General features: G+C 49.9%; 1 protein-coding gene across 2 annotated transcripts; it reads left to right on the top strand.

The window, feature by feature from the left end:
• Positions 1–497: 497 nt before the first annotated feature.
• Positions 498–27,190, top strand: USP31 (ubiquitin specific peptidase 31; the record flags this gene model as incomplete). Of its 2 annotated transcripts, XM_084271199.1 has the most annotated exons (16): positions 498–1,085; positions 13,301–13,438; positions 13,937–14,025; positions 15,132–15,224; positions 16,321–16,456; positions 17,252–17,396; positions 18,154–18,337; positions 18,994–19,105; positions 19,708–19,802; positions 20,312–20,389; positions 20,878–21,007; positions 22,300–22,419; positions 22,589–22,814; positions 23,663–23,821; positions 24,494–24,646; positions 25,647–27,190. In XM_084271199.1, the coding sequence occupies 16 exons, from the start codon at positions 498–500 to the stop codon at positions 27,188–27,190; spliced, it is 3,990 nt and encodes a 1,329-aa protein (XP_084127325.1). The 2 variants fall into 2 exon arrangements, with proteins under 2 accessions (XP_084127325.1, XP_084127326.1); XM_084271200.1 differs by lacking the exon at positions 22,300–22,419.
• Positions 27,191–27,643: the final 453 nt, after the last annotated feature.

Here is a 27,643-nt window from a genome sequence, read left to right as displayed (position 1 = left end):
GCCCGCCCCGCCCGGCCCGCCCCGGCCCGCCCCGTCGCCGCCGCCCGCCGTCCCCGCTCCGTGGCCGCGCAGCGCCGCCCCACGGCGGCGGCTGAGGCTGGCGCGGGGCCGGCGGGAGCGGCGCGGCCGGGCGGGTCCCCTCCCGAGCAGGGTCCTGCGGGCGGCGGCAGCCCCACGCGTTCGCCGTGGCTGGCACGGCGCGGTGCCAGCCCGCTCCCACGCGCCGCTCGCCCCCGGCGGGGCGGGGCGGGACCGGGATACCGACGGGGCGGGATCGTGGCCGGCCCGCCCCGCCCTGCGCCCTCCCCGCCAGCAACAAAGATGGCGGCGCGGCGGTGGCGTCTGCCCGCCGCTAAGGTGGCGGCGCGGCCACGTGACGGCGCGCTCCGCCCCGCCCGCTGCATGGCGGCGCCGTGAGGCGGCGAGCCGCGGCCCGGCGGGCGGCGGGATGCGGCGGCCGGCGGGCTGAGCGGGGATGCGCGCTGCGCCGCGCAGCCATGTCGCGGGTGAGCGGCCCCGGGCCGGCCGGCAGCGCCAAGGAGAAGCGCTCCTTCAGCAAGCGGCTCTTCCGCGGGCGGGCGGCGGGCGGCGGCTCGGGCTCGGCCCCGGCCCCCACCGCCGCAACCCCGACCCCGTCCGGCCGGTCGCTCGGCGGGTTCATGAGCCGCGTGCTGAAGACCCTCTCCACCCTCTCGCACTACAGCAGCGAGCCCGAGCCCCGCGGCCCGCACGCCCCGCGCCTGCCCCCGCCGCAAGCGGCCGGCGGCCTGGGCAGCTGCTTCCCGCCGGGCCCGCCGCGCAGCCCCGAGCCCCCGCCGCGGCCCGCCGGCGGCTCTGAGGCCGTGCCCGGCGTGGCGGGGCTGCGCAACCACGGCAACACCTGCTTCATGAACGCCATCCTGCAGTGCCTCAGCAACACCGAGCTCTTCGCCGAGTTCCTGGCGCTGGAGCAGTTCCGCGGCGGGCCGCCCCCCGGCGCCGACGGCCCGCCGCCCACCCCCGGCGAGGTCACGGAGCAGCTGGCGCAGCTGGTGCGGGCGCTCTGGACGCTGGAGTACACGCCGCAGCACAGCCGCGACTTCAAGGTGAGCGGGGCGGCGGGGCCCCGGCTGCCGGTGGGGGTGGCTGCCTCGTCTCTTCGAGGCGAGAAGGCCGAGCGCAAGGCAGCTGCCCCACGCAGGCCTCGCCCGCCCAGGAGCGACACCGGCCCTGGAGGGCTCATCTCCTCGTCGAGGGGAGGGCACGGCCCCTTGCTGCCCCTCGCCCAGGCACGATGCTTGGGGCTGGGCTCTGTGCTTTGCTCCAGGGGCTGGCGAGATAGGCCTTCCCGGCCTGGGCTGGTGTGACACTGAGATGCGTGTGTTGCCTACATCGTGTGGGTGCCATCACCGCCTGGTCCTTGGGCTGTGCTGAGGCCATGTCGCTTGTCTGAGAGCTTAAATGCTGTGGAAAGCCTGCTGGTCTTACCAGCTGCGTGCTGGTAGCTCTGGAGAGCCACACTGGCTTGCGGGCATCCTCCCCGAGAAGCAGAACCCCAGCCACATGCAGGTGTCTGGCTGGGTGATGCTGTTGTGTGCCCACTCTGTTGGCCAGGGTGGCTGCCCCTCACGTCCCTGGCTGTCCCTGGAGTGAACGCCTGTGGTCTGGGTGCTGCTGCTGCAGTTGTTCCCTGATGGTGTTGAAAGCTGGCAGATGGATCTGCTGCTGTTCACGGGTGTAAGTGCCCGTTCTGCTGTTTCATGCCTCCGCTGTGCTGCCGTTAGAAAAGTTGCTACTAATTATCATTGCAGCGCCGGAGCCAGTAGCTATGAGCTATGTGTGGGAGGAGGTGGTGTCTGTTGAGAGCTGGGCTTCCTACTCTGTCCAAGCATTTGGACTTGGGTCTGATTTGGGGAATGAGTTGCAAGAGTACTAAAGCATAACTACCTCGTGTTTAATACCAGGGTCATTCTCCGCTTTGGAGTCTTCGCACTGTGGTTTGATGCAACAGTGGCTGTTGGTTGCTCCACCCCGCTGTGCAGCGCTGTGCCCTGCTACAGGCACTGTGCTCCCCCTGGGAATTGTAGCAGAGGGCATGGGCTTTGCCCCCATGGTTTAAAAATGCCCTGCAGTGCTTTTGGACGGAATAAGACATAACTGTATGAAAAGCACTCCAGGCCTGCCTTGCTTCTTGAAAAAGTAAGAATAGTGTGAAGTTTTATTGGAACAGTTATTTCCTGGTGTGTAAAACTGGCCATGTGAAAGAATGAGAGGGTAGGTGGCAACTTCCACACCGTTAAGTTAAAGACTTTTGTTTGAGGGGATTTTTCTTCTCGCAGAGTGAGTTGGAGAGGGGCCACACAGATGTGTGAAAACACAGCAGGAACAGAGTTAACGTGGCTTTGGGCTCTCTGCCTTTGGTTCAGGTGGGGTGTAGCAGCAGGTACATTTGGTGGGTACTCTCAGTACCCTCACCTTTGGTACCTGCTACGTGGTGGGATATCAGAGAGGCTCCTGAGGTGTCAGTGGTCTTTAGCACCCTCGGTAGTTTGGACTGACACACGGCCAGCACCTGCTCCCTTTGCTTCTCCCGCATGCTTCCAGGTGATTGCAGCCGTGTGGGGGTATTCCCTGAAGAGCCTGGCAGTTTGCCTTTGGAGTGAAAGTGTCTGCCCTCCCTTGAGGCTGCCTGGCGCAGGTGGCCCTGGGTAGGGACCATGCGTGGCTCTGGGGTTTTCAGAGGAGTCTGTGGATGGAGAAGGGCTTCGGAAGCCGAGTCGCTCAGCTGTGGTTTCCCCACATCCAGTCCTGTGGGGCACTTGCCTTTATCCTAATCCTTCATTGCTCCAGAGGCGCTCTGGCAGGAGAAGAAACTGTGGATCTCTCCTGAGTAATAGCAGGAATAAAAGGTTGTGAAGGCAGAATTACCATTTGCCAGTGTAACTGATCAGATCAGAGGGGGAGAGCAGGCTGCTTTCTAGGCCGAGATGTGCTGCTTGTGCAGGCCTGTGGTTGAGGTGCTCAGATAAGCATGCCAGAGAGAGGAAGAGAAGCAGGTCTGTAGATTACATCAAGGCTATATTCCAAGCCTTTTTTTATTTAATAGTGGAATTTTCTTTGCTTCTTTGCAGGCGTCACTAACGGTAAGCCAGTGCTTTTCTACTCATTGTTGATGTAGAGGGAGCCCATCAATCCTCTACCTGTCAGGTCCCCGGAGGTTTCTAAAAAGCATCTTGCCTTGGGGGATCTCATCCCAGCAGGTCTTGTTCAGGCTGCACAATGTCAGCAGGCCGGGTCTTCCGAAGGACTTTGTCATTATGTCAAGTACTCTGTTGTTTTCCTTACAGGGGGCAATTACTTCTAATAGTAAATTAATGCCTCTGAAGACAGTTAAGTAGCCTGAACCTACTATTAAATTCAATATTCTTAATTAAAATTTTCTTCAGCAGCAGATTTGCACAGTTAATTTAAAAATGTAAACAACAGGCTTAGATTTGAGAAAGGTGAAGATGGGTGTTTTCACTCTTGAAACCATTGCTTCTCCCTAGAACAGAAAAACCTTGCTCTAAGCTTGTTTTGGAGAGAGGGTGGAACATTCCCCAGTCATTGTTTTAGTTTTTTAAAGGATAAAAATGATCTTAATTTTGTGCTTTCACTCCAACAGTGATGGTTATTGACAGTAATATTTGTTTAGTACTCAGGAAGCCTTCTAGCCAGGATGCTTAGAAATCCATGTGTGGTGGTGTTTCTTGCTTCCCCCCCCCCCCCCTCTTCTGGCACTGAATGTAATTTTACAAAGACAATTCCTGATTCCTAAATACTTATCTGCAGGCACTAAGCGTATTTCAGGATAAGGGATAATACTTATCCTCTGGCTCGTTCTTAGATCTGTATGCTTTTTTCTTGGGGCAGAGGAAATCCTTTTCTAAGAGAGGGTCTCTCTGAATCCTTGTAGACGTGGCCTTTGAGGGATGAGTTACTAGATGCTCTTTAACCTTAGCTGTGCTTGGGAGGATTTTCCCCCTTTTTAGGTTTGTCTTCAAAAAAATAACCCATCTCATGGGTTCCTGAATCGTGTAGTCTTGCTGAAAACAAGGAAAATGCAATTAAAAAGAAGAGGTTTGTACAAAATGGTTTGTCTTTAATTGCAGGGCTGAGAGGGAGCTATGCAAGAGAGCTAATGCATGGTGAGGGGAGGGAGGTGGTTACCGGGTCAGCACGTTGTCTCTGGTGAGATCTACTTGAAAGGCAAGGATCTCTGCCAGTGTCCGCTTCAAATCTGACATTTCTCTCTGCCATGAGAAATATTTTTAAACACTTTTTCCTGCAGTGTGGATCCATGCAGAGTGCTCACAATAGCATTTGCAATGGCTTATCCTAGGGCAAGGATCTGCTCTGGAAAGGGTACCAGGGAAGACTTCGTGAGGACTTGCTCCCTGTGATAGAAGCAGAATCTGTGTGTATCCTTTGTGGAAGCTGTGTGTATCCTCTTGCTTTTCCTGCTACAGAGGTGTTTGCTGCCCATTGAGAGGGTGCTTCATGTGCTGTGGCTGCAGGAGGCTGAGCTAGCAGGTGGCAAAGGATGTGTGGGGAAGCACCTCTTCGTGAGAGCTGGAGGAGCAGAATGGAGTGGGACATAGACGTGGATTTGCTTCCTTGGGTAGCAACACTGGGGCTGGGAGCAGAAGGGAGCCTGGAGAGCCCTTCCCAGGGAGGTGACGCAGGAGGGGATGGATTTTGTGTTGCTGTTAATCTCTGCTTTGGATGACTTTTCCTGTTGGTCCTGTGCTCCTTTGCAGTTTTTAACAATCGTTTTCTTCCGATTGCTGGGTGGTTTTTATTTTCCTGCCTGAACAGAACTGTTGCTTTCATAACAAGGGTCAATATTGCAGCTTGTGCTTCCTCTTTCCCCTTTGTGATGGTGTGACAATGGTGACAAACATCTATTGTATAAGCAGTTGCTGTGCTTCGGGCTTGTTTTTTTTTTTCCAGGGAGCTGTCCTGTTCTGCCTGCAGAGCTCCTGGGAGTGTCAGAGGGTGAGGACAGAGCACCCTTTGTAATGGGCAATCAGCATGCCACCCTCAGAGGTGATGGTGGGGGTCTTAAGCGAGAAGGTCTTTTATTTAAACTAATTGGCCTTGAAAAATTGTATGTACTTACCCAGATCCTCTACCTTTCCCTTCCTTGGGGTCCTGCTTTCCTGTGGATGATGAAGCTGTTTTCTGAAGCTTTTTTCAAAGCTAAGCCAGTTGCACACTGGAGCATGTCAATGTTTAACAAGACCCTGTGTGTGCTGGAACTGGGTTGATTGGGGTTTTTTTTTTGTCCTGTATTGTATCTTTTGTCCTGCAAGATGAAGACTGCCTTATTTTTTTTATTACTTCCACTGTGTACAGCAAATACAGCAAAACAATAACAACTTGATTGAGTTGGATTATCAGAATTAGATCTGAACCCGGAATGAATCCCTGTCAGTGGAGCAGGGATTATTGTGCCAAGCTAACAGTGGTGCTTCCATTTTTATTTATTTAATTATTTGAAACCTGTCTGTAGTGTAAAGTTTCACAGTAGCTGTGTGTAACTCTTGCAGTTTGGAGATGCTCCTTGGAAGTGCCCTTGGTGTAAATACTGTGCTTGAGGCAAGTGATCTGCCAGCTGTGTTGGTCGCTTCTTTGTGAATTAATAACTCCTCTGAATGATGAACTTTTGCAAAGTACTGACATTCTCAGTGTCTTTACCCTCTGCTGTAGATTACATGGTGCAGTTGGGGAGTTGGAAGTCTGCAGTGCTATCAGTGGAGCTGTTAGCCATGAGCTTTCACTTGTGCTTTGCTAACGGGGCCGGTTACATGTGCAATCAGATCGCCTGGGTTGTATTTAATTATCTTGCTCTCTGCCTAGCACAGCAATCAGTCATTTTATTCTGGCCAGAGTCAGCTGCTTATTCCTAAAATATTTCTGGGGGGAGCAGGCTGTCCTCCCTTCACACACAGAGGAGAGAATGGGATGTGAAAGAAGAAATGTAAGACCTTCCTGCCTAATCTCTCATCTCTTCCTTCCTGGTGTTTCAGTTCCCACATTCATCTAAACAGGCTTTGAGTGGGCCCAGGTAAGGTGGGATCTTGGAGTGCTTGCTCCCTTTCCATCCAGGTGCTGCCAGTGGTGGCATTGCAGTGGGGACACTTACCCAGAGCTGCTCTGGGGGTTGCAACTGACACTCTTGAAACAGGAAGGAAGTTACAAATTTTCTGCATCATTATTGTGACACTTCTTGATGTCTTGGGACCATGTTTCTCTCATCACTGGGATCCTGAAGGTCTTTGGCATTCTTTCAAAGTTAGAAGTTTCTTTTTTTTAATGATCAGTAAGATGCAAGTCCATTATTGTGTGTAGTGGGGCTTTTAGGGTTTTTTTTAAATGTACTTTATTCTTTGTATATTTACTTACAATCGAAGCATATTTTTCTTTACCTTCCCACCAAGCCCCCTGAGAAGGGTTTCCTGAAGCAAGGTTGCCTTAAAGCAGCAGTCTGATTTACCTGTCAAATCCAAAGACTTTTTTGGGGATATCTGGGTCAGACCTCAAACTTTGATCTGAGTAAGTGCAGCAGAAGGCTGGGGGCCAGGGAGCCGAGCTGCTGCCTGGACTTCAGGTGCTGGTTTGCTGAGAGCATTCTGCTGGAAGGGCAAGAAGTTGTGCAGTTAGTTGCTCATCTCCAGAAGTCCAGGACATGAGCAGAGGGAGAAGCAGGAGAGGAGGCCCCAGTGTAGAGCAGCTCTGCAGCCCCACTGCGAGGGGGCCCTGGGGCTGATGGCTGGATGGAACCTCTCTGGGACTGGAGGGATGACTGTGTGTGGCTTCCAAAACATGTACCCTGTCCTCTCAGCTTGGAGAGCTTTATTACCATGCTGCTTCCATAGAAGTACAACTGGTGAAAGCATGAAAACCATGTCATGTCTGGCAACCTGTGGAATGGGCGAGGGAATGGTTGTTCTTTAGGCAGCTTAATTGGATCTGCCCGTTGCTCCGTGCCCTGCTCAGCACACTGGCATCTATCAACGGCCACGCTCGGCTGCGAGTAGACCCCTTCCATGGCTCCATCTGAACGCATGACTGCTGCACAGCGCTGTGTTAATGAGCTCTTTTGCATATGATTGTGCCAGTGAAATGAACGTTTGTTTTGCAGCATTCCTGAAGCAGGCAGGGAGGCTCATGTGAGCGGTTGGTGGTCAGATTCCCGTGTCGGGGACCTGAGGCCAAACCAGGAGAGGCCACAAGTAGGCAGCTGGAGCGTGATCTCCTTGGGCTCCCCAGCCCTTGAGTCTGTCCTCCCTGTCAGCATTTTTTGACTCTCCTTTACTGAACTGCTTCACACTTGTGGTGTCCCCCCATTCCTTAATCCCTGACTCTTTGAATCCCACAGATCGTTCTGCCGGCATAGCAAGAAAATAAAGCCTTTTTGTAGGACAAAACCTGATCGCTGCTGTTGGTAAGGATGAGCTCTCCCAGCAGTCACACCAGCTCCCGGTGGTGCCTTCTGGCAGGTGTGACTGTGCTCCTATGAGAAGCCCAGGAAGGACTGTGCCTGTTTGAGAATCCAGCACCCAATGACCAACATTCCCATCCAGGTCCCTTTCCAGCATTGTGCTGTGCCTGTGTGGAGCAGGGAGTGCTGTGTGTGCACGCAGCGACCCTGGAAAGTGTCTTGACAGACTTCACTCTCTCTTTATGTGTGGAAGAAAGGTGGTTATTCAGGATTAATGAAGGCTTCAGCCTGGAAGGGTGAGAATAGCTGCTAAAATGAGACGGATGTCAGGCAGCGGCCAGTGGGGTGATGCTTCTTGTCTGGGCTTGTTAAATACGGTGGAGGATCCCCTCTGGTCCTGGCATGCTGTACTCTGATGTACTCTTTTTTTTTTTTAATATATTTTTGAAGTGGAGCAATAAATGGCTGTTTATTTCCCCTCTGTGGCAGGCAAGGGCCTGGCTGTGCAGGGAGCCAGTTAGCACTGGCCCCAGGGGTGGCTGGCTGCCAGTGAAGCCACCGTGCTGTCCTGCCTCCAGAGCCCCAGTACCTCCTGACTGCCCCGGGGGGCAAAGGAGGAGAGTTTTTTCCTGCCCTGTCTGCTTCAACAGAGGTGCTGTCTTCAAAAATCCCCTTTTCTGCCTTTTGGAGAGCTCTGGTAAAGCTCAGCCAGCGGAGATCTCACCTGTTACAGGCTGGACTAGTGCCTTGTCCTCAGTGCTGGGTGGGAGGCAGAGAGGTGAACCCCAGGGGAGACAGCCAGCATCCCTGTGAGCCTTGGGGGGAGGAGGAGAGAGGCTCATGGCTCTGACTCTCCCCAGTTTTCTCTCTTTCTGCTGTGTGCAGCCTGCAGCAGCTGAGCTGACGTGCCCTGAGTGTTGGGAGCTGTGCAGGTCTGGTGGTGGCAGCCAGTGGCAGGGCCCTGGCCAGGAAGGAGCATAATGGTCCCTGCTGGCAGCCTCCCTACTGGCACTTTCACCTGGGCGAAGGGTCACTGCTGGCCTTGGCTTTGTCCCCAGGCCTGGGGATGAACAGAAGGTCTCAGCCATGCTTCCCAGGTATTGTTTTCCCCAGAAAAGAACATCTCAATTCAGAGAGGGGAAATTGCTGTGTCTGCCTGTGAGCAGGAGGAATCAGTCAGATGAATGCTCTTCATGAGATGTCAGCTGTAGAAGTTGCCCAAGCACAGAATTATGTCTGTGGGTTTAAAAAAGAAAAAAAAAAAATGATGTGGTTGAGCATAACTTGATGATGTTCAATGAAAGATAAAGAATAGCCTTTCTTTCCTACTCATATGTGTCATTGTGTCAGGTCTCTAATGAGCTGGCTTCATCCGTTCGTGTACAAAAACCTCCCCACAGCTGCTTCCTACCAGGGGCACACTGGAAAATAGCAGACTGACATTTTTCCTTTAGTTGTCTTTGTGATCTGGAACAATAACAGCAGCAAAGGAAAGGCCAGTAGTTCAGCTATGTTTGGCTTTATTTATTGCATCTATTCAGAGCAACAGATAAATGATTATTAAACTTTCAGTGGGCTGATAAAAATGATAATGCGTCTTTGCTGTAAATCTGCTTTATAGATGGACAGGGACTTGTTTGGTTATAGGGTGCCTGCATTAGGGGATTAGAGGAGTGGATGCGATCGATAGGAAATCACGATTTTCCCCCCTCTTATCTCTTCTGATGGTGCCGCTGCCATCCAGGGTGCCTGCGTGCTGGAGCCTGCACATCTGGGGAAGGGAAGGCTGTATTCCTCCTGCCCAACTCCTAGGTGCTCAGCTGAGGAAGGGGGATGGAAATGTGTGCCTGTTCAGTTGGGAAGGGAGCTTAGGAGACCATTCCTTGGGTCTCCCATCTGAACCAGCTGCATCAAAATGGTTCCTGACCTGTTCTTAATCCCACGCTGTGAGGGATGGAGTCTGTTCAGACGCACTGCCTTTGCTTACAACAGATTCAGATTAGGGGCAGAGGATTAAAGGCTATGGGGGTGGGGGTGCTTGTGGTAAATGTGGTGGTTTTAATGTGTTTTTATGTCTTTTTAGATCAGTAGCTTCTTAAATCTGTATCTGTAGCCAGTTGCAATTGCTGTCTCTTTACAGCAGCAGGTTGGCATCAGCAACACCAACAAGGTGTCGTCCTTCTCTTAAGTGATGAGCAAAAAAAGAGGAGGAAAGTTTGTGGTTATGCTTTGTATTCTGTCTGTCTTCATGTGCAGTGATCTTCCTGCAGCCTGAGGGGCTGAGCAGCTGTCCTGGGGAGGGAATGTTGCAGTTGTGGCCTCGTCCCAACCAAGGTTGCTGCCTGAGCTGTGCGGATGTCACCTGCATTGTACCATTGGAGGCCAAGTCGAGCTGCTTCAGCCCTGGGCTGAGAGGAGGCCAGAGGGTGTTCCCAGCACAGCCCAGAGACCCACTGCCCCAGTGGGCAGCTCTGCAGCTCACGGCCTGAAAGGGGAGTCTCAAGATAACTACAAAGTTCAGGGTGTACAGTGCTTAATGATGTGCTCAGTTTGCCCATCAGATGTTCCTGGAGCTGGTCAGGAAGCACCAGCCTGGCTTGCCAGGAGCCTGCAGTCCCCAGCTATTGACAGGGCTGGGGGTCCCCTGCACTTGTCTCTGCAGCCACCAGCCTGAGAGAGGGGGCTGGCTTTGGAGACAGGGAGTGCTGGGGGACTGTGATTGTTCAGCCACCTAGTTGGGTGTAGAGTGTCCTTCAGGAGTTCCTCAAGTTGTTAAATTGTTTATCTGAGTCAGTGCCCTTTATCTCTTGCCTGGGTTTACTTGTGTTCCTTAATACTGACAGTTGCACGCTGCATGACTGTTCCTCCTCCTTTACCCCTTGCCTGTCTGATTGCTGTGCTGCCCCAGCATCTCAGAGCACACTGGGAGGAAGGCACACATTTAGCTGAGCAGCAGATGCAGAGGTTTAAGTAATAACAACCCCCCTTGTAGCAGTGATGGCAGGAAGCGTGAGTAACTCTGGGAACACGCTGCTGTTGCTGGAGTGTGTTTGTGGCAGAGCCTCTTGTGAGGGAACTGCATCTGATATTTTGTAGTGCTTCCTGAATCACTTCCAGCATCTTGCGATCTGTCTCCACGGGCAGCTCTTTATCCTTGGTCCACTCAGGCTGTGAGAGTGTGGAGGAAACCAGCACAGTTACCGTGGAGAGGCTTCCAAGATGAGGAGTGGCACAGATACAGCCCCAGGCACCTGGCTGTTGGGAATCCCCAGGGGTTGCTCTGCTGTGGGGTGTTACTGGGCCCTGCAGCTGGCTGTAGGGCAGCACAGCACCAGAAATGCGTGTTGGTAAAAGCCAGTGAGGGTCTAGGCTGGAGTGATGTGCTGGTGACTCTGGGAGAGAGGAGATAAGAAATACGAGCTTGGATTCCTGAAGTCCTTAAGTCTGTTTCCATACAGAACCCCCACCCCTTTGTTTCTTGCCTTGAAATACAGGATTCACTTCCTCCTACTAATAGTAAAGACCCTTTTATCTTCAACTCTGTCTAGACTAGGTGTTAGAGTGCAGTGGTAGCACCTGTTGGCTAACTTCACTGAACAAACTAGACCGATAAGTCAGCTGGCTCTTAGCACGCCGACTGAAAAGTGCTAATGCTGCCCTGGTGATATCATACCTTGTTATATCTTAGTGCAGAGAGGACTCTACACTGCTGGGGGGTGTGTGTGTGTGTGTTTTGGCACCTCTTGTCCCTCTTCAGTGAACTCACTGCTGAGAAGAATGAGCTTGGTCTTGCTGTGCCCTGCGCTGCCTTTGGAGCTGTCCCCTCTGGGTGGTGGCACAGGAGATTGTCACCTTGGTGTGCTGAGCTGGGTGCAGGAGGGACTGGGAAGGATGACTAAGGCCATGAAAAGGCAGGTGTGTTACTGTGGGGGGATGGAGAGCTCTTCCAGGGAAACGGTGTAGTGAGATAACTGCTTAAGCCTGGACTGAAGTCTCCACTTCACGCTTCAGTGGTTGATTTTCAGCTTTGAACTTAACACAGTAACTTAAGGGCTAAATGTAATTTTTTGTGTTTAAAAAGACAGGTAGATGAGATGCTCAGGGGTATCGTTGAGCAGAGGATGGGTATGGTTGGACTTGATCTCAGAGGTCTTTTCCAACCTTGTAATTCTGTGAATTCACTAAACTTTTGGCTGAAGGAGGGCAGGAGGTGTCAGGCTAACACCTTAAGATTTTGTTGTTGTTGTGTTCTGACAATTTTTTTCCTGTCAATGTATCTCTTCTTTGCTTAATGGGAAGTAGGCTCAGAGACAGTGGTTTGATCCTCTTTAATCTGCAGACTACTTCAGGTATTTCTCCCCAGTGAATTGGCTTGCAGCAGCATCCCAAGTTGCTGTTGCATTGAGCAGGGTGTGCTGGGCTGGGACCTGTGTGGTGCAGAGGTGAATGTTGGCTGTGGACCCCTTGCTTGTTTCAAACTCTCTTTACATGTTTTACTGGGAGGCTGCTGGTCCCTGTTTGGGCAGGGGCAGCAAATCTGTTGTCAGAAGGACTTTGCACATATGTAATGAGAGCAGATTATTTCTGGTTTTCCTTATTTTGCTGCCTTGAGGCAGGTGGACAGATTATAGAGGACAGAGCGTGGATGTTTACCAGGCCTTTCCTGTCTTTTTCCATCCCACCCCCGCCCCGCTTCTGGTGACCCCATTTTCTAGAGGGATAAAGCGAGCAGCCCAACCTCATTTCTCAAATCTGTTGCAAGGTCTGATTAGAGAAATGGAGGAGCTCTGGGCATGTGTGCAGCCTGCCCAGCCCCTCTCCGTGCTCCCTGGGTGGCTGGTCTACTGCAGCCTTCCCATGTGGTTCCTGCCCTGCGGGTACAGGCTGGTCTGTGGTGCCACTGCCCCTTTTTGGGGACCCCTCTCCAGTCTGAGCCCCATACAAGCACTGTCTGTCTCTGCAGGTGTACTGATGGCTGTGGGTGCAGTGCTGCTAGTGTGGCACACCCTAAACATGATTGCTTTTCCCTGTAGTGTGTGACACAGGATGGTTAGGAAGTCAGCGTGCTGGTGATGGGAGCTTTGCTACGATCCTGTGTCTTACAAAGAAAAGCCTGGAAATGACTTTGTGGTTAAAATTGGTGGAGTGGGAGTGTGGGGGCGGCTGACCTGTGACCATGTGTTAGATGAACATCCTGCCTGTTTCAGGAGCAGCACGAGGAACAGGCTGACTCTCCTGACCGCAGCCTGGTGCCTCCTTGGAGAGCAGAACATGCTGGTTGTTTTCTGTGGCAGCGGTGGCATCTGCTGCTTGGGGAGGGAGCCTGGCTCTGCTGCTGGGCTCAGCCCACCAGGACGTGTTACTCCAGGGATTGTTCATGCTGGGGGTGCTGAATGCAGAAGCTTGTTGCTGGCTCCCACCCTCCAGAGCCTGTGTTATATCCCCTGGTCTGCAGCACAGGGTGGTGTTGTGGAGGTAAAGTTGAGATTGGAGAGCTGGAGCAGAGAAAGTTTATTTTACATGTTTCTGTTTAAAGAAGGATGCAGTTCCTTCATAAGCACTGCCACATCCCCTCTGGTCTGTTCTGGGAGCAGGGGCAGCTTCTTTGCCTAGAAGGCATCGTCTCCTGCTTTATACCAAAGTGTGTGTAGGGCCCTGCGTGGGATGGTGTGACCTGGCCTGTTCCCAGGCGGTGTGGGACAGCAATGCCCTGTACAGAGCTGTTGGCAGTCCCTGGTTTTGAGCGTGCTGTCAACTGTGCCTGATTGTGAGGGCTTGATAAAGGGCAGACCTTAATTCTTATGCTTTTGCTGTGTGCTGTCTCTGTCTCTGCAGAACATCGTGTCCAAGAACGCTATGCAGTACCGTGGGAATGCCCAGCACGATGCCCAGGAGTTCCTGCTTTGGCTTCTAGACAGAGTCCATGAAGATCTGAACAACGCAGTGAATTACAGCAGCATGCCCCCACTCAAGGTAAGGGACCTTGCTGGGAGCTGGCAGGGGAGAGGAGCTCTAACTCTGCATACAGTCTGTCTTTTTAAATCACATCTCCCTGTTGGCTTCTCCATTCCGATGGAGTTTGTGTGGGACAAAAGCTTGGGTTAAAATACTGTGTGTTTCTGGCCCTGTGTCTGTAATGAGCAGTTTGGCTAATCCCTGGCAAGTGCTGCCTGATGCAGCCACTTGTGAGTGGCCACATACTGCTCTGCAAGAGCTGGAGGCATTACAGGGGGGCTGCTGCCAACACGTCTGGTGGGAGATCTCTGCCTTTCCTTGGGCTGTCCTAGCTACCTCACATTCCTGCATAACCACTCCTGTGAGTGGAGTGCTCTCGGTATTTAAAAATCTTGTGTAGCTTTACTAGTAGTTTTGGGCAAGGAGTGCACAGATTGGGCTACCAGCACTGGAGCCTCCTGGTGTGATGTACTTCCATGCTTGGGTGTGCTTCTAGGGTTTATCCTTCTCTTTTAGCCACCACTGGAGGATGATGTACTGCTCGAGGGACCAGCCTTTCCAATCAGTAGTACTTTTGTGCAGGAACTCTTTCAAGCCCAGTACAGGTATGATAGTTTGTAAATTTTGGGGCATTGTTGCGTGTATCGGTGACCCCAGTATAATTCTACCCTGATGCCAGCTCCCAGTGCAGTTAAGACTGGTGTCACTGTGTTAACAGCTGTTTCTGAATTCCTGCTGAATGAAATCTAAATTAAGATCTTGCTCCAAAAGAGAGAATGAGTTTCACTACTTCTCATTTGGTATATTCTGTGAAGATCTACAGTATGTACCACCTCTTCACCTGCCCTGACACATCCTGAAAGTCAGTCAGTGCTCAATGAGCAAAGACCAAGAACAATTCAGCTCTGTGAGGATTACCCTGGCTGTTCAGATGCAAGAGCTTGTGGCAGGAGATGCCTGGAGGCTGTTAAGGAGTTTATGGATCCAGGGAGCCTGCAGAGATCCTGTTATCTGGCACTTGGGAATTCTGAGCTGAATCCTTCACTGTCCCCTCAGGGTTTTCCCATGAGTTTCTCGTACTTTCGGGGAATGGAGCTTTCTAATTTCAGAACTAATACAAGAAAACAGCCTAATTTCTAGTGCTCTTCAGTGATTGTGTCTGTGCTGCTCTAAGAATTACAGGTGCTCGATTTTCCTCCCCCATATTTGCTAAGGTGTTCTTTGCAAAGGAGGAACCTTAAGCCTGGTCTAAACCATGATGCTGGTGTAAGGTGCAGGTTAATTCTGCATGCACTGTCTGGAGCTTTCCCCTCTGAGCAAGAGGCCTGTACACCTGCAGTGCTGACTGTTGCAGTCTCTTTCACATCACTTCTCCTCCCTCTAAAGACAAAACCCTTTCAGGTCTTCCACGATTGAGCTACTGTTTGTGAATTATTAATTTTGCAGTGATGTTTATTAAAGCCAAATTCAGTGACTGGAGAGAACGCATCTCTGGGCATACCCTGTAATAAACTTTGAGGCTAATTACTTTAAAATGATGTAAAAGCAGATCCTCACTTACAGCAGCTGCTTCTCTACAGTCTCTGCAGAGCTGCTCTGTATGGAGAAAAGAGTAGAAAGGGGCAGCTGAGCTGTTACTTGTGACTTGATGATTTATCCATGCCTGATGAAATGAGGTATAACTCTGCCCTACTATTGATATTTGAACTAGGTCTTCTCTGACGTGCCCTCATTGCCAGAAGCAGAGTAACACCTTTGACCCTTTTCTCTGCATCTCTCTGCCGATTCCTTTGCCTCATACACGGTATGTAACTGTCTCAACTTATCACTGGCCATTTCCCATGCATATAGTGTTGTTTAATTTGCTGCAGAAGGAAGAGAAACGTCAGCAAAATCTCTCTGGTAAGTCTTTAAAAAGATAGATAGGACCATATGGAGCTTTAATTTTTTGCAAGTAAATTAGAAAATTGAGTCTTGTTTCAGAACAGCCCTCTGCCCCCTCCCTCACTTCCTATAGAATTTGATTTCTGTTTTTTATTCAAGCAACCAAAACATTTTGTTTGACTTAATTTAAAGTTAAAAAGGGAAAAGGATGAAAAAATGCTTTTTATTTTCTTTAGAACAATCTTACTGATCACTACGATTGCAAAAGGTGAATCTGGCAGCTTTCCTGCAAAATACTTTGGTTTTGGGATTTTTGAAAGACAGCTGTTGCCAAGAAAGAAAAAGGTTCCTGGGAGAGAAGTCTGTCTACAAAGTTCAGAGCCCATATAGAGAGATGGTTGTTTTGCTGTTTTGGATGCAGAATGTTTGTATGGGTTCAAGAAGCAATGGAACAAAGTGATGAAAGAATGTACTAAATATGAGGCTGTCACATTTGGTTCAGAAGTTCCTGCTCCACTGCTGAGTGGGCTTTCTAGGAAAGGTGTCCCAGGTAGGCTAGCTGCCCCATTCTTCTCATGAGGTAGCACTTCTGGCTGCTGTTGGAGGCAGGATTGAGTGGTGGGAGACAACCTGGAGCAGCAGGTCCCAGCAGCAGCAGCGCTCTCTGAGTGCTTTAAGTTGCTTCCTTAGGCTGTCCTAAGCTGCACTACAGGATCCTTGTTGGAAAACTACAATTGCCTTCTAATAGAGAGTTTTATTTTGAACTTTGTGGGGCTTTTTTGAGAAGACTTTCTGCTTGTGGCAAGAAATGACATCAGTTCATATAGTGAGAATGCTTTTGGAAATGAAACTTGCTTGGCTGTGGCCTAGCATAGCTCCTGTGTGAGGTGGGCCTGGGCTGCTGAGAGGGCCCTAGAGCTCACAGACAGCCTGGGTGCACCCAGGTTGGGCTGGCTCTGTTCAGGGTGCTGCCAAGGGTTGCTCAGCCCCAGCAGTGCCTCCCGTGCTCTCCACAGGCCCCTCTATGTCACCGTGGTGTACCAGGGGAAGTGCTCTCACTGCATGCGGATCGGGGTGGCGGTGCCCATCTCCGGGACGGTGGCCAGGCTGCGGGAGGCTGTCTCCTCAGAAACCAAGATACCCACGGAGCAGGTAATGGGCTGGTTTTGTCACCCACATGGCCTCTCTTCAGCGGGATGGAGAGCAAAGGCTTTCATCCTGTGTTAGATATGTAGAAACTGAAATTTGCTGCCTGTGATCACAGAATCACAAGGTTGGGAAAGACCTTTACGATCGAGTCCAACTGTTCCTGTCCTGGGCTAAGTCATATCCCTAAGTACCTCGCCTACCCTTTTGTTAAACACATCCAGGGATGATGACTCAACCCCCTCCCTGGGCAGCCTGTTCCAGGCCCTGACAACTCTTTCAGGGAAAAATTTTTTCCTAACATGTAATCTGACCCTGCCCTGGCACAGCTTGAGGCCATTTCCCCTTGTCCCATCTCCTGTCACCTGAAAATTGAATGCAAATGATTGAATGGGGGAAGCAGGGTAGTGGTGATCTAGATCATTCTTTTCCCTGTGCATTGGCTTTTTGAAGACTAGTGATGTTGGGATAGCTATTAGTGGAGCATGGAGACCACCTGCCTGATCACGTGGTGATCCATGCATGCTGGCAGTGAGGCAGCCATTGGGGACCTGTGGGCAATTCCTCTGTAGGAAGAAAAGGAAAGCTGTTGTATCCCACCATAGCCTCTCGATGTGTTGCCTTTAACCCAGGTTCTCCTTTATGGCAATCCTTTTCCCTGTTCCTTGCTCCTGGCTGATGCCAGGATGTTTTGAGGAATGCCATAGCTTAGTAGGAAAATCCAAGTTGAAAAACAGGGCAGGTCAGCTGGACCAGGCGTGGGTGGTTTAATGGGTTCTGGTTTGCTTCTGCTGTCTCTAGATTGTGCTGACAGAGATGTACTACGATGGGTTTCATCGTTCCTTCTGTGATACTGATGACCTGGACACCATTCATGAAAGTGATTGCATTTTTGCCTTCGAGACCCCAGAGATATTTCGGCCCGAGGGTATCCTCAGTCAGAGAGGTAAGTCAATCACTCTGCTTAATGCTCACCCTGGGTGACTAGGTGAGGGATGCTTGTTTTGGAAGAGGATATACTTGAGAATGAAAGTTCCACAAATAGTTGATGTTCTGGTGTATTGATTTCAACTCTGGCTTTGTCCAGGCTCATTCCAGTTGACATAATGGTGTGTCAGCTGGGAGGTTATTGAGAAGCGATGTACGAGGCTCCTTTCTTCCTCTTTCCAGGGCTAATTCTGCAGGCCAAGCTGGCTTAATGTGAAATCAGTTGTCAGGTGTGATCTAAAGACCTGCTAGGGACCAGCTGAAGCTACTGAAATTGTTATTTAAAATCACGTTGCTGGTGATGAATAAACAGTCTCAGGAATGAACAAAGCTCAAAAACCTCAGCTTCTCTGCATCCCCTTCTCAGTGAAAGGGAGTAATTGTATCTGGGTAGATAGAGCGTAATCAATGGCAAACTTTATTACTGGAAGAAACAAATACCCTTTCTGTCACTTCAGCTTTTCTTGTAGGCAGACAGGCTAGGAGTGCTTGTACAAATTGCTGTGAACAATCCATTAGGTGAGCACTTGCATGTAACTTCTCTCTGTAAAGAAATAATTGCTCTGAAAAGTAACTGCACTTTGAAGCCTTTATACAAGTGATAAAAATGATCTTGGTTCTGTACTGACCTACTCCTCTGCCACCAAAGGAGGGTTTCTTGAGGGCACTAAAGGCACATGGCATAACAAAATGTTTCCTTTCTCCTAACTTTTCAGGAATACATGTGAACAATAACCTGAATAACTTGAAATGTGGCACTGAGCACTCCCGAACAATATCTTACTCTCAAGGAACAGTGAAGTCTGGAAAACTGGAACAGCCCTCTACTAAGCCAGCAGCAAATGACAAGATTGTCTTGTTGGTGTGTAACAGAGCGTGCACTGGACAGCAGAGCAGAAGGTGACTGGCAGTTACTCCTCTGGCTGCTTCCTTAATTAACCTTGGTTTTACTCACTGTGTAGTGAAAACACGAATGTAAGCAGTTGCTCCTTCACCACCTAGCTTGAAGTAGGTGCTAAAGAACATCTTGACCAAAAAACATAAATGAATACAGCAAAGTTTTGGTGAACTTCAAATAGTCCAGTGTTACTGGAAAGTGCTGATTGCAGAGCAGTGGGAAGGACATACTGCTGCTCTACAGAGATCTTGTGACCTGTGGAAACTTATTTGAAATATAAACAGGGTTGGGGTGGAGGGAGAAATGACCATGGCAAAGGTATTTGTACCAACTGCAGGCTGACATCTGTCTCAGCTGCTGAACTTTGTTTCAGAAAAAAATGATTGCAGCCTGCAATGCTCTGCAACTCAAGCAGTGAGCTGATTGAGCACAGAGCAGGGCAGCAGCCTGTTAAAAATGACCCTCTGGTGGGCAGCTGGAATGGTGTTTCCTCAAAGTTAAGCACCTCTCCTTTAGAGACAAGCTTTTAAATGCTTTGTTTCAGGGGAGATTCATCCAGAGTGTGCCCAGTGAGGAGAGTGGTGCCCTCAGAGTGTGGAGATCTGATTGCCGAACATATTCTCTTAATTGCTTCTTCAAATGCTACTCCTTCCTGTAGGTTTGGCTTGCCCTTTGTGTTGCATTTGGAAAAAACAATTGCTTGGGATATTCTGCAGAAGGAAATTCTGGAGAAGATGCAGTATTTCCTGCGGCCTGCAGCCTGCATGCAGGTGAGGCAAATGGTTCATCTGTTTGAGACTTCCAGCTCTGTGTGACGTGGACTAAAGGGGAAGCCAGTTACTTGCAGTGAAACATGGTGCACACACTGTGAACTAATGGCTTCCTAATATTTTCTTGGGTAATAATGTCCCAGTCTGGTATTCCACCTCTTTGGTGCTTTTGTCTATTTACTGGAACATATAAACAAGGTTAGACTGAGGTGAAGAAATGGCATTATTCCCTTCCTTCCCTCTAAGAAATACTTGAGAGATTAGTGATGCTGTATGCTCTGGAAATGCACTGATTGGTGGTGTGTGCCTGAAAGAAAAGCTGAAACATCTAGTGACTACATGTTTCTGATGAGAAACCCCCTGTGAGAGAAGGGGGAAGAAGGGTGTCTGCTTGCTGCAGACAAGTAGTTTGGTAAAAAACTTCACTTGCTGTACCTCAGCCCTCTGTTAGCTGCTTGGTGTAGGCATATTTGAGACCTTGTGCATTTGCTTTCTCAGGTAAAACACATGTTCTAGGGTAAAGTCAGCTCATGCTGAGAGCAGCTTTGCACATAGGTAAGTTGGGTTTGAGCCACTGAGATGGTTTCTACTCTTTGTTGCAGGTTTGCCCATTCAGCTTGCGAGTGGTCAGTGTTGTGGGCATAACATACTTGCTACCTCAGGAGGAGCGACCCCTCTGCCATCCAACAGTGGAAAGGTGAGCTGCTCCTCCTTCCCAGGGGTGCAGAGGGGCTTCTCAGCTGGGAGCTCAGTGTGCAGCCAGGCAGAAAGGGACAGTCTCAGTGTGGGGGTGTGTGGAATGGACCTTACAGGCCTGAGGAGCAGGGAAATGACCCAGTGTCCTCAAGAAGCTGTGTGAGGATTGCTCAGTTGTGTGTCATGCCATCTGGAGAACAGAATGAAAGTATTACTCTCCCTGGCTTAAATTTGTGTTAGTGACTGCTTTTCTTCAGAACTTTTTGTAGATGCCTGTTCTGTAAACAACTGTACTTTTAGTTACAGAACTAATGTACTTGGGTAAATGTGTTTTGCCAGCTTTACTGTGTTCTTTGCTGTATTAATTCCTCTGACTCCTTTGCAAGCTTGACCCTGTTTGGGTGTGGAGGAAGGATGAGGGGCTAGTGGAGAGATGTTTATATGTATATACAAGATAAGGTAGGCTTCAGATTGAAAGGTGATCTAACTTCTGTCTGCTCCTCTCTCCAGGGCATTGAAGTCTTGTGGACAGGGGGGAACTGCTCATGTGAAATTAGTGGTAGAATGGGACAAAGAAACTAAAGATTAGTAAGTATAAAGTAGAAAGCCTTAAAGCATGTTCACCTTGAATGATGTATCTGGCTGTTTTGTGTGAATTGTGCACTTTTCAGCAAACAGGAGACCCTTCAAACTCAACCCTGTGCCCCAGCATCAGGGACAGACTGTGGTGGGTGCCCTAGGCTTGCTTGGAGTTGGAGCCCTTTTCTCTGTAGCTGAGGTTTGGCATTACAGAGCAGGTGCCTCACCTGTGGCTCCTTCCCCCACAAATCATATTCACGTGAGAATACTTGTGGGGAGCGAGCAGCTCTTTCCTCTCTTGGGATTAAACTGCAGTGGGTGCACACTGAAGCTGTGTTTGGTTGTGTTGCCCTAGCCACTTCTCTTGCCAGTCAGCTCTGGGCTCACATAATGGGACAAATCCAGGGAAGAGTTGCTGATTGTACCTTCAGGACAGATCCTTGGCAGCGTGGGGAGTGGGTGGATGTGCTGGTAAATGTGTTGTCTCCCTGATGCAGCTTGTTTGTGAATACAGAAGAGGAGTATATTCCAGACTCTGAAAGCGTCCGCCAGCAGAGAGAGCTTCATCATCAACCTCAGACCTGCACTTTATCTCAGTGTTTCCAACTGTACACCAAAGAGGAACAGGTAGGGAGAAGACTGTGTAGCAGCCAGGGCCAGGAAGGGCTGGCTGGTCCATGTGCTGCATCAACTCCCAAACTCAGCAGAGTAGCTGTTTTCTGCAAACACTCGCTTCTTGACAGAGGAGAGTAAACATGTAACACAACATCAGTCACCAGTCCTGCTACTGGAGTTTTAGCAGTGAGGAGAAAGCTGTGGGAGGTACTGCTTTGGGAGGTTTTGCCCTCCTCAGATGTTGATATGAGAGCTTACTCCTCTATTCTTGTTTCCTCTGTGTGAAATAGTGATGCCTTTTTCTGGCGTACATTATAAAAAGTTCAAACAGGGAGTGGCTTCTTCATGTCTTGGAGAGCTTGGCAGGGCTGAGCTCAGGGCAACCCCCTCTGAGTGGGATCCCCCAAACGATGGTGTGATAACCAGAGTTCAGTTCTCCAGAAGCGTGGGCTGCTCTCCTCTAGCTCCGCTCGTGGTGCGGGGCTGTTGAAGCAGCAGGAGCGATGGTGTACCACAGGGCAGAGCAGACATGGGTCTGATCTGGCCCTTGCCCAGTGCATGTAAGCAGTCTGCATTCCTTCGCCAGAGATCTCTAATCTGCTGTGAAAAGGGATGCTCCTAGAGGTGGACTAAAGACCAGTGTTTGAGCTTCTGTAATTTTGGAACTTCTCTTGTTGTTTCTATCAGATAAGAAAGAAAAGTTGTTTGGCAGCTTAAAGCTCTCTGGCTTCTGAGTTTTCTGAGGACTGGGCTTTGGAGGGAAGTGTGTGTAGTGTTTGTGTCTTTGAAAAGACACATTTTCCTTAGTGAACAATGAAAATCCCTGCAGTTTGTAAGCCTGTATCACTGGGAAATAGGGAGGAACAGAGTTTCTACAGGGCAGCGATGAGTCAGAGATGAAATTTGAAGGACATCTGTTGTCTTTTTTGTTCTGAGTCTTTCTTTGCTGCTGGTTTTCTTGTGAAAATACTTACACTCAGGCAGCCAAGCCTGCCTGCTTTTTGCCTTTGCTGCTGCTTCTCCCCCACCTCAAAAGAACTGGGGATTATAAAGTGGAAATAGCTCCTCTCACAGCCATGCTACCTGAATTCTGTCTTGCAGTGGTAAGTGCCTCCTGTGTGAGGTGCACGTGTCCCTCTGCTTTTCACTCTTTCAAAAAAGCATCACTGGGAACCCTGCATTTCCAATGAGCTTGGTAACTGCTGGAGGTAGATAGGGTGCTGAGGGGCAGCAGAGGAGCAGTGGCTTACTGAAAGCTGCCTTGGAATTGGAAAACTCATACCACTTATGCCTCTTTCTTGTAGCTTGCCCCGGATGATGCATGGCGATGCCCGCACTGCAAGCAGTTGCAGCAAGGTAGCATCACACTGAGCCTCTGGACCTTACCTGATGTTCTCATCATACATCTCAAAAGGTTTAGACAGGTAAGGTTGTCAGCACTGATGCTGGTGGACTGCTGCTTGGGCAGGGAGTGACCTGGCTAGCTCACCTCTTCCAAAGCAGCTGTTCTGCTCTATGCATCCCTCTCCTGGGCCTTTGTTTTTCCCAAGCATGCTGGTGCTGCCTCATGCAGCTCAGTCTCTGTTCACACAGGAAGGAGACCGGAGGATGAAACTTCAGAACATGGTTAAATTCCCCCTGAGTGGCTTGGACATGACTCCTCATGTTGTTAAGCGCAGTCAGAGCAGCTGGAGCCTCCCATCTCACTGGTCACCCTGGAGGAGACCTTATGGCCTCGGAAGGGATCCTGAGGATTATATCTATGACCTGTATGCTGTCTGCAATCATCATGGAACCATGCAAGGGGGGCACTATACAGGTAAGTATCCTGCAGTGTTCTGTATGTTGGATCCTCTCAGAAAGAAGAAGAGGTATATTTTTCTAATGTATCCATACCTTCTTCACCTTTCTTGACAAAAGGACCTAATGGAACTAACAAGGGCTGGCTATGTAATACCAGAGGGGTAACTTTTATGGCTTTGAGGAATAGAACAATGCCTGACCCCAAATGTCTGACTCTGTTTCTTTCTCTGCTACTTTTTTCCTTCAGCATATGAAGCTGGCTTTTTATGTTTCAGAAATGCTGCCAGCCACTCAACACATCTTCTGTAGTTAAAAGAGGCTGTTATACATAAGAAGTATTTGCACATTGCCTGTGTGCACATCCAGTTTACAAACTCTTCTTTGTTCCATCAGCTCCCAGAGTAGCCAGAGATAGACAAAAGTTCCTCAGTGGTTTTTAGGATCTGTACGACTTCACCCAGCAGCCCAGAAAATGTGTGTGTCCAGATTTGCCCCCTGATGTGCATTTCTGGGCTTGGGTGGTCCTGGGTGGACTGGGCTCAGTCAGAAAGAGATTCCTTGATGGAGGCAGACTGCCACAAGTAACAGAATGTGATGTGAACAGAGCCACCCCAAATAACGTTCTGTGCTAAGCAGTAATGTTGGACAAAGAAAATTCTGACATGTGAGCTGCTGTATTCTGGTGGCCTCAGACCCCATCTTGACAGTCCTACTGAAAGAATATGTATTGTATGAATGCATCTGTTCTATTCATTCTCCCCTGAGTCCATTGTAGCAAGTAAAGTCATGTTTAAGTTGTTACACAGCAAACCTGAGAGTAGTAGAAGTGAGGAAAGTCTAATAGTAATGCTTTTTTTTCCTCAGCATATTGCAAAAACTCGGTTGATGGCCAGTGGTACTGCTTTGATGACAGTGAGGTCCAGCAGCTCTCTGAAAATGAAGTCTGCAAGCAGACAGCTTATATTCTTTTCTACCAGAGACGCACAGCAATCCCATCCTGGTCTGCTAACAGCTCTGTGGCAGGTAAGCCCCACTGGCATTGTCAAGGAGTGGTTGTAGTTTGGATAGTTTGTCCTTCTAAAGAATCTTTTGCCCAGTTCTACTTAAGCCTCCACTCTCTGTCCCAGAACTCAGCTAGGCTTGTCTTAGGCTGCTGCTGTGCATCGCAGGCTGTGGGGAAACTCCCACTTCTTATGTTAGTTGTGGCAAAGAGGCTGGGGAGGTCGCTCCACACCCATGGGTAAGCTCTGCTCAGAGCTGTCCCTGTCAAAACAACGTGAAAACGTGACTGGCTTATTCCCTCCAGCAGTGCTGTTGGTCTCAGGTAGGCAGCCAGCAGCTGAGTGTGTTGGCTGAATCCGGGATGAGCTGGTGGCAGATGCAGCTTTGTGACTTGCCTTTGGAAAGGAGAGGATGTGTGCTGCGTTTTTGTGGCAGCTCAAGGACTGCCCTCTGCCTGTGTGCTGCTGCACTGATTCTTTCCATTCACAGCACACGGGCACAAGCACAATCCTGTCTCTTGCTCATGACTATTTCATAAGGTAAGGGCTTAGTCTCTTGGCAGTACCTGGATGCCATGGCTGTGTGGGACAGCTCAACGCCAGTGCAGTACCTGACTCTGGGTGGCCTTCCAGGCTTTCATGTGTCCTTCAGCTGCACGCTGCAGGCCTGACCTCTGTGCCTGATTCCTTGCAGGCTCCACAAGCTCCTCGCTCTGTGAGCACTGGGTCAGCCGCCTTCCTGGCAGCAAGCAGCCCAGCATTGCTTCGGCAGCCTCATCGCGGCGCACGTCTCTGGCTTCGCTCTCGGAATCGGTGGAGCTGACTGGAGAGAGGAGTGAAGATGATGGTGGGTATCAGCGCTGTCATGGTGGGGGATGCTGAGCCCCTAGTCGCTTTGTTGCAAGTTCCCTGCTAAAATAGCTGCAAAATATGTAATTATAAGGGACAGTTACTCAAGCAGCTGGGGGGTGCAGGCACTGTGTTGGTAGGAGCAGATGGGTTCTGGCACAGGTGAGCTTTTCTCTGGTATGAAAGGATGGAGAAGAGCAGGGGAGGAACTGTAAGGACCCTTTCAAAGAAAGGAAACTTCTCAATCAAGAACTTCTTGTTTTTTCTGGGCTTCACTACAGCAACTTTGCAGGGAGGCTGGTTGACCTAATGCTACAGCTGAGCATGGGTGTAATTACTGCCGTGCTGTACGCTGTGGAGATAAGTGAGTTCACTTGTGTGTGGAAATGACTGTTCTGCTCCGGGCTCCTCCACCTACTGCCTTGTAACTTCTGAAAATGTGGAGCTTCAGGGGACAGTCTGAGCGTTCTGAAGTGGGTAAAGAGATGTCCCTGCAGCAGTGTTCTGATAACTGTCAGATCTAGTCATGGCAGTCTCATTTCTAAAACACTTATTGCACTTTGTGTCTGTAAATACAAATACATTGCCTAAAGAGGTAGGAATCCTACTTTGCCTTTTACATGAAGGCATGGGAAAATAGTCTTTCATACAGAAAAATGTATTCTTGGAAGAACAATCATAGTTGGGGGAATCATTGCTAGTTTCAAGGACTTCCAGGATGCAAAACCTGTGTTTGGTCTCCTGTTGCTCAGGGATGAGAGGAAAACCTGGATTTTCAGTTAGGAGTTTCAGAGTTGCTTCTGGGTGACCACTAGCAACAGCTAACAGCTGTTGAATTCCTTGATCAGCTTTTAAGCAAGAAGCTGTACCTGCTGCCAGTGAGAAGAGATAGGCACAGAGTGGTGTAGGTGGGTTGTCTGACTCTTGGGGAAATACTGTCTCTGGATGGGTGGGAGGCTTGGCTTTCATACTGAGGGCATTGCTTGCTTTCTCTGCAGGAGGATTTTCAACTCGGCCCTTTGTAAGGAGTGTCCAGCGTCAGAGCTTGTCATCTAGATCTTCTGTCACCAGCCCACTGGCAGTGAGTGAGAACGGTGTCAGGCCCTCGTGGTCCCTCTCTGCAAAACTGCAGTTGCGCTCCAACTCTCCATCCCGCTTCTCTGGAGATTCCCCTGTACATACCTCTGCTTCCACCCTGGAGAAGATCGGGGAGGCTGCTGATGATAAAGTCTCCACCTCTTGCTTCGGTAGCCTGAGGAATCTTTCTAGCAGCTACTTGGAACCCTGTGATGGCAGTCGGCGAGAGCACAAGACGGCTCGTAGAGCCCCCTTGGCTGTCATGGAAGGGGCATTCAGGGAAGAGTCTGTTATAAGGACATCTAGCTCAGATCTTTCAGATGGGTATGTTAAAAGCTCTGCACAGCCAGACAGGAATCGCCCTGCTTTGGACCCTTTTGATAACAACAATCAAATCGCCTTTGTTGATCAGAGTGATTCTGTGGATAGCTCTCCAGTCAAGGAGGTGAAAGCCCCCAGTGGGACAGGGCTGGCTGCAGAGAAGGCAGGTGGCACCCCTAAAAAGGTTCACAGCTCCAAGGGAGTTTCTGAGCCAGACAAAAGTTCGAGGAAGGGAAGGACAGTCTTATCTACCCAAGAGACCAAAGCGTCTCACTCTTCTCCTCCTCCACTAAAGAGTTCCCAGAAAGCTTCCCGCTCTAGAAGCAAGACGGACTCATCCCGGGCCAGTGGGCGACATGGGTCTCCTGCTCCCACTCAGGCTAGGAAGGACCATAGCACGAAGCCCCTTGAGGTGGCTGTCCCATCAGCTCAACAGAAGCAAAAGTCAGGTGGTTCTCCCTCCTCCACGGCTGCCAAGAAACCCCCATCAGGCTCATTGACTAAGGGCTCTTCTGCTGGGAAGAGCCGGACTTCAGACCGAAGCCTCAGTAGGGAGGGCTCTAAGATAAGTTTGGGCTCAGATAAAACAAGTGTTACCAGCAGTTCAAGAACAAGCTCCCCACGGATAAGCCACTCTAGGAGTGACAGCAGGGCAGTAGACAGCAAGCATGTGCGGAGTTCCTCCATGGCCAACCTGCGGTCTCCAAATGTTGGTGTGCGTTCTGGTTTGAAGAGGGACAGTAAGTCAGAAGAGAAAGGGTTGTCTTTCTTTAAATCAGCCTTAAGGCAGAAGGAGACCCGGAGATCTGCAGACCTGGGAAAGACAACGATGCTTTCAAAAAAGACAGTGAGCAGCAGTTCCAAGTCGGGCAGTAAAAACGTGCTGGAAGACAAGTTGGAGAAAGGTGTTGTCCCACCAGCCTCTCAAACCAATGCCAACATTACTGCAAAAGAAAAACTCACCCCAAAAGATGCCACACCCAACAAACATTCTCTGCTATCCAGTCGCAAGTCCAAGTCTTCCCAGCTAGATCCCGGAGTCCAGTCTCCTCCTTCCAGTGGCAAGCAGTCTGCTGATAAGCCACTGAAAAAATTACCTTCCAGCATGCAGGTGTCTGTACGGCCTTCTCTGGAACCTCAGTGAAATGCTGCAATCCAGGTGTCTTTTCTTCTGCTGAGAAGCTAATTTATTCTGAGCTCTTGTTTTTTTTTCTTTTGTTCATGTGCCTAATGTATGTTTTGAGGAGAAGTTAACTGCAAGTTGTTAAAGCGCCTTTTGATTCTGCCATCAAACCAAATAGCCACAGGCAGCCAGCACTGATGCAAGTAGTCTAGCTGGAGTCGTCGTTGAACATGAACGCAGCTGTCCCACAGCACTTGTACAGGAGCCTCTTTATAGAAAATGCAACAACTTTCTTCAGATTCAAGGTTTGAAATCTGAAACCCAGTTGTACTGACACTAGTGTGCTTTGTAGAGCTGTGAACTGATATTCCTTTGGTCTTGTTCTGAGCAGGCTGTGTCCATGCTGGTGTATGGCCTTGTTCTGAGCTGAGGAGGATGCGAAGGAAACTGGAGAGACTACCGCTTCTTTATGCT

The sequence above is a fragment of the Gallinula chloropus genome (genome assembly GCF_964237585.1).
Source record: "Gallinula chloropus genome assembly, chromosome: 15".
In the NCBI taxonomy this organism is placed as follows: Eukaryota; Metazoa; Chordata; class Aves; order Gruiformes; family Rallidae; genus Gallinula; species Gallinula chloropus.
This window is presented reverse-complemented; position numbering and strand designations above follow the sequence as displayed.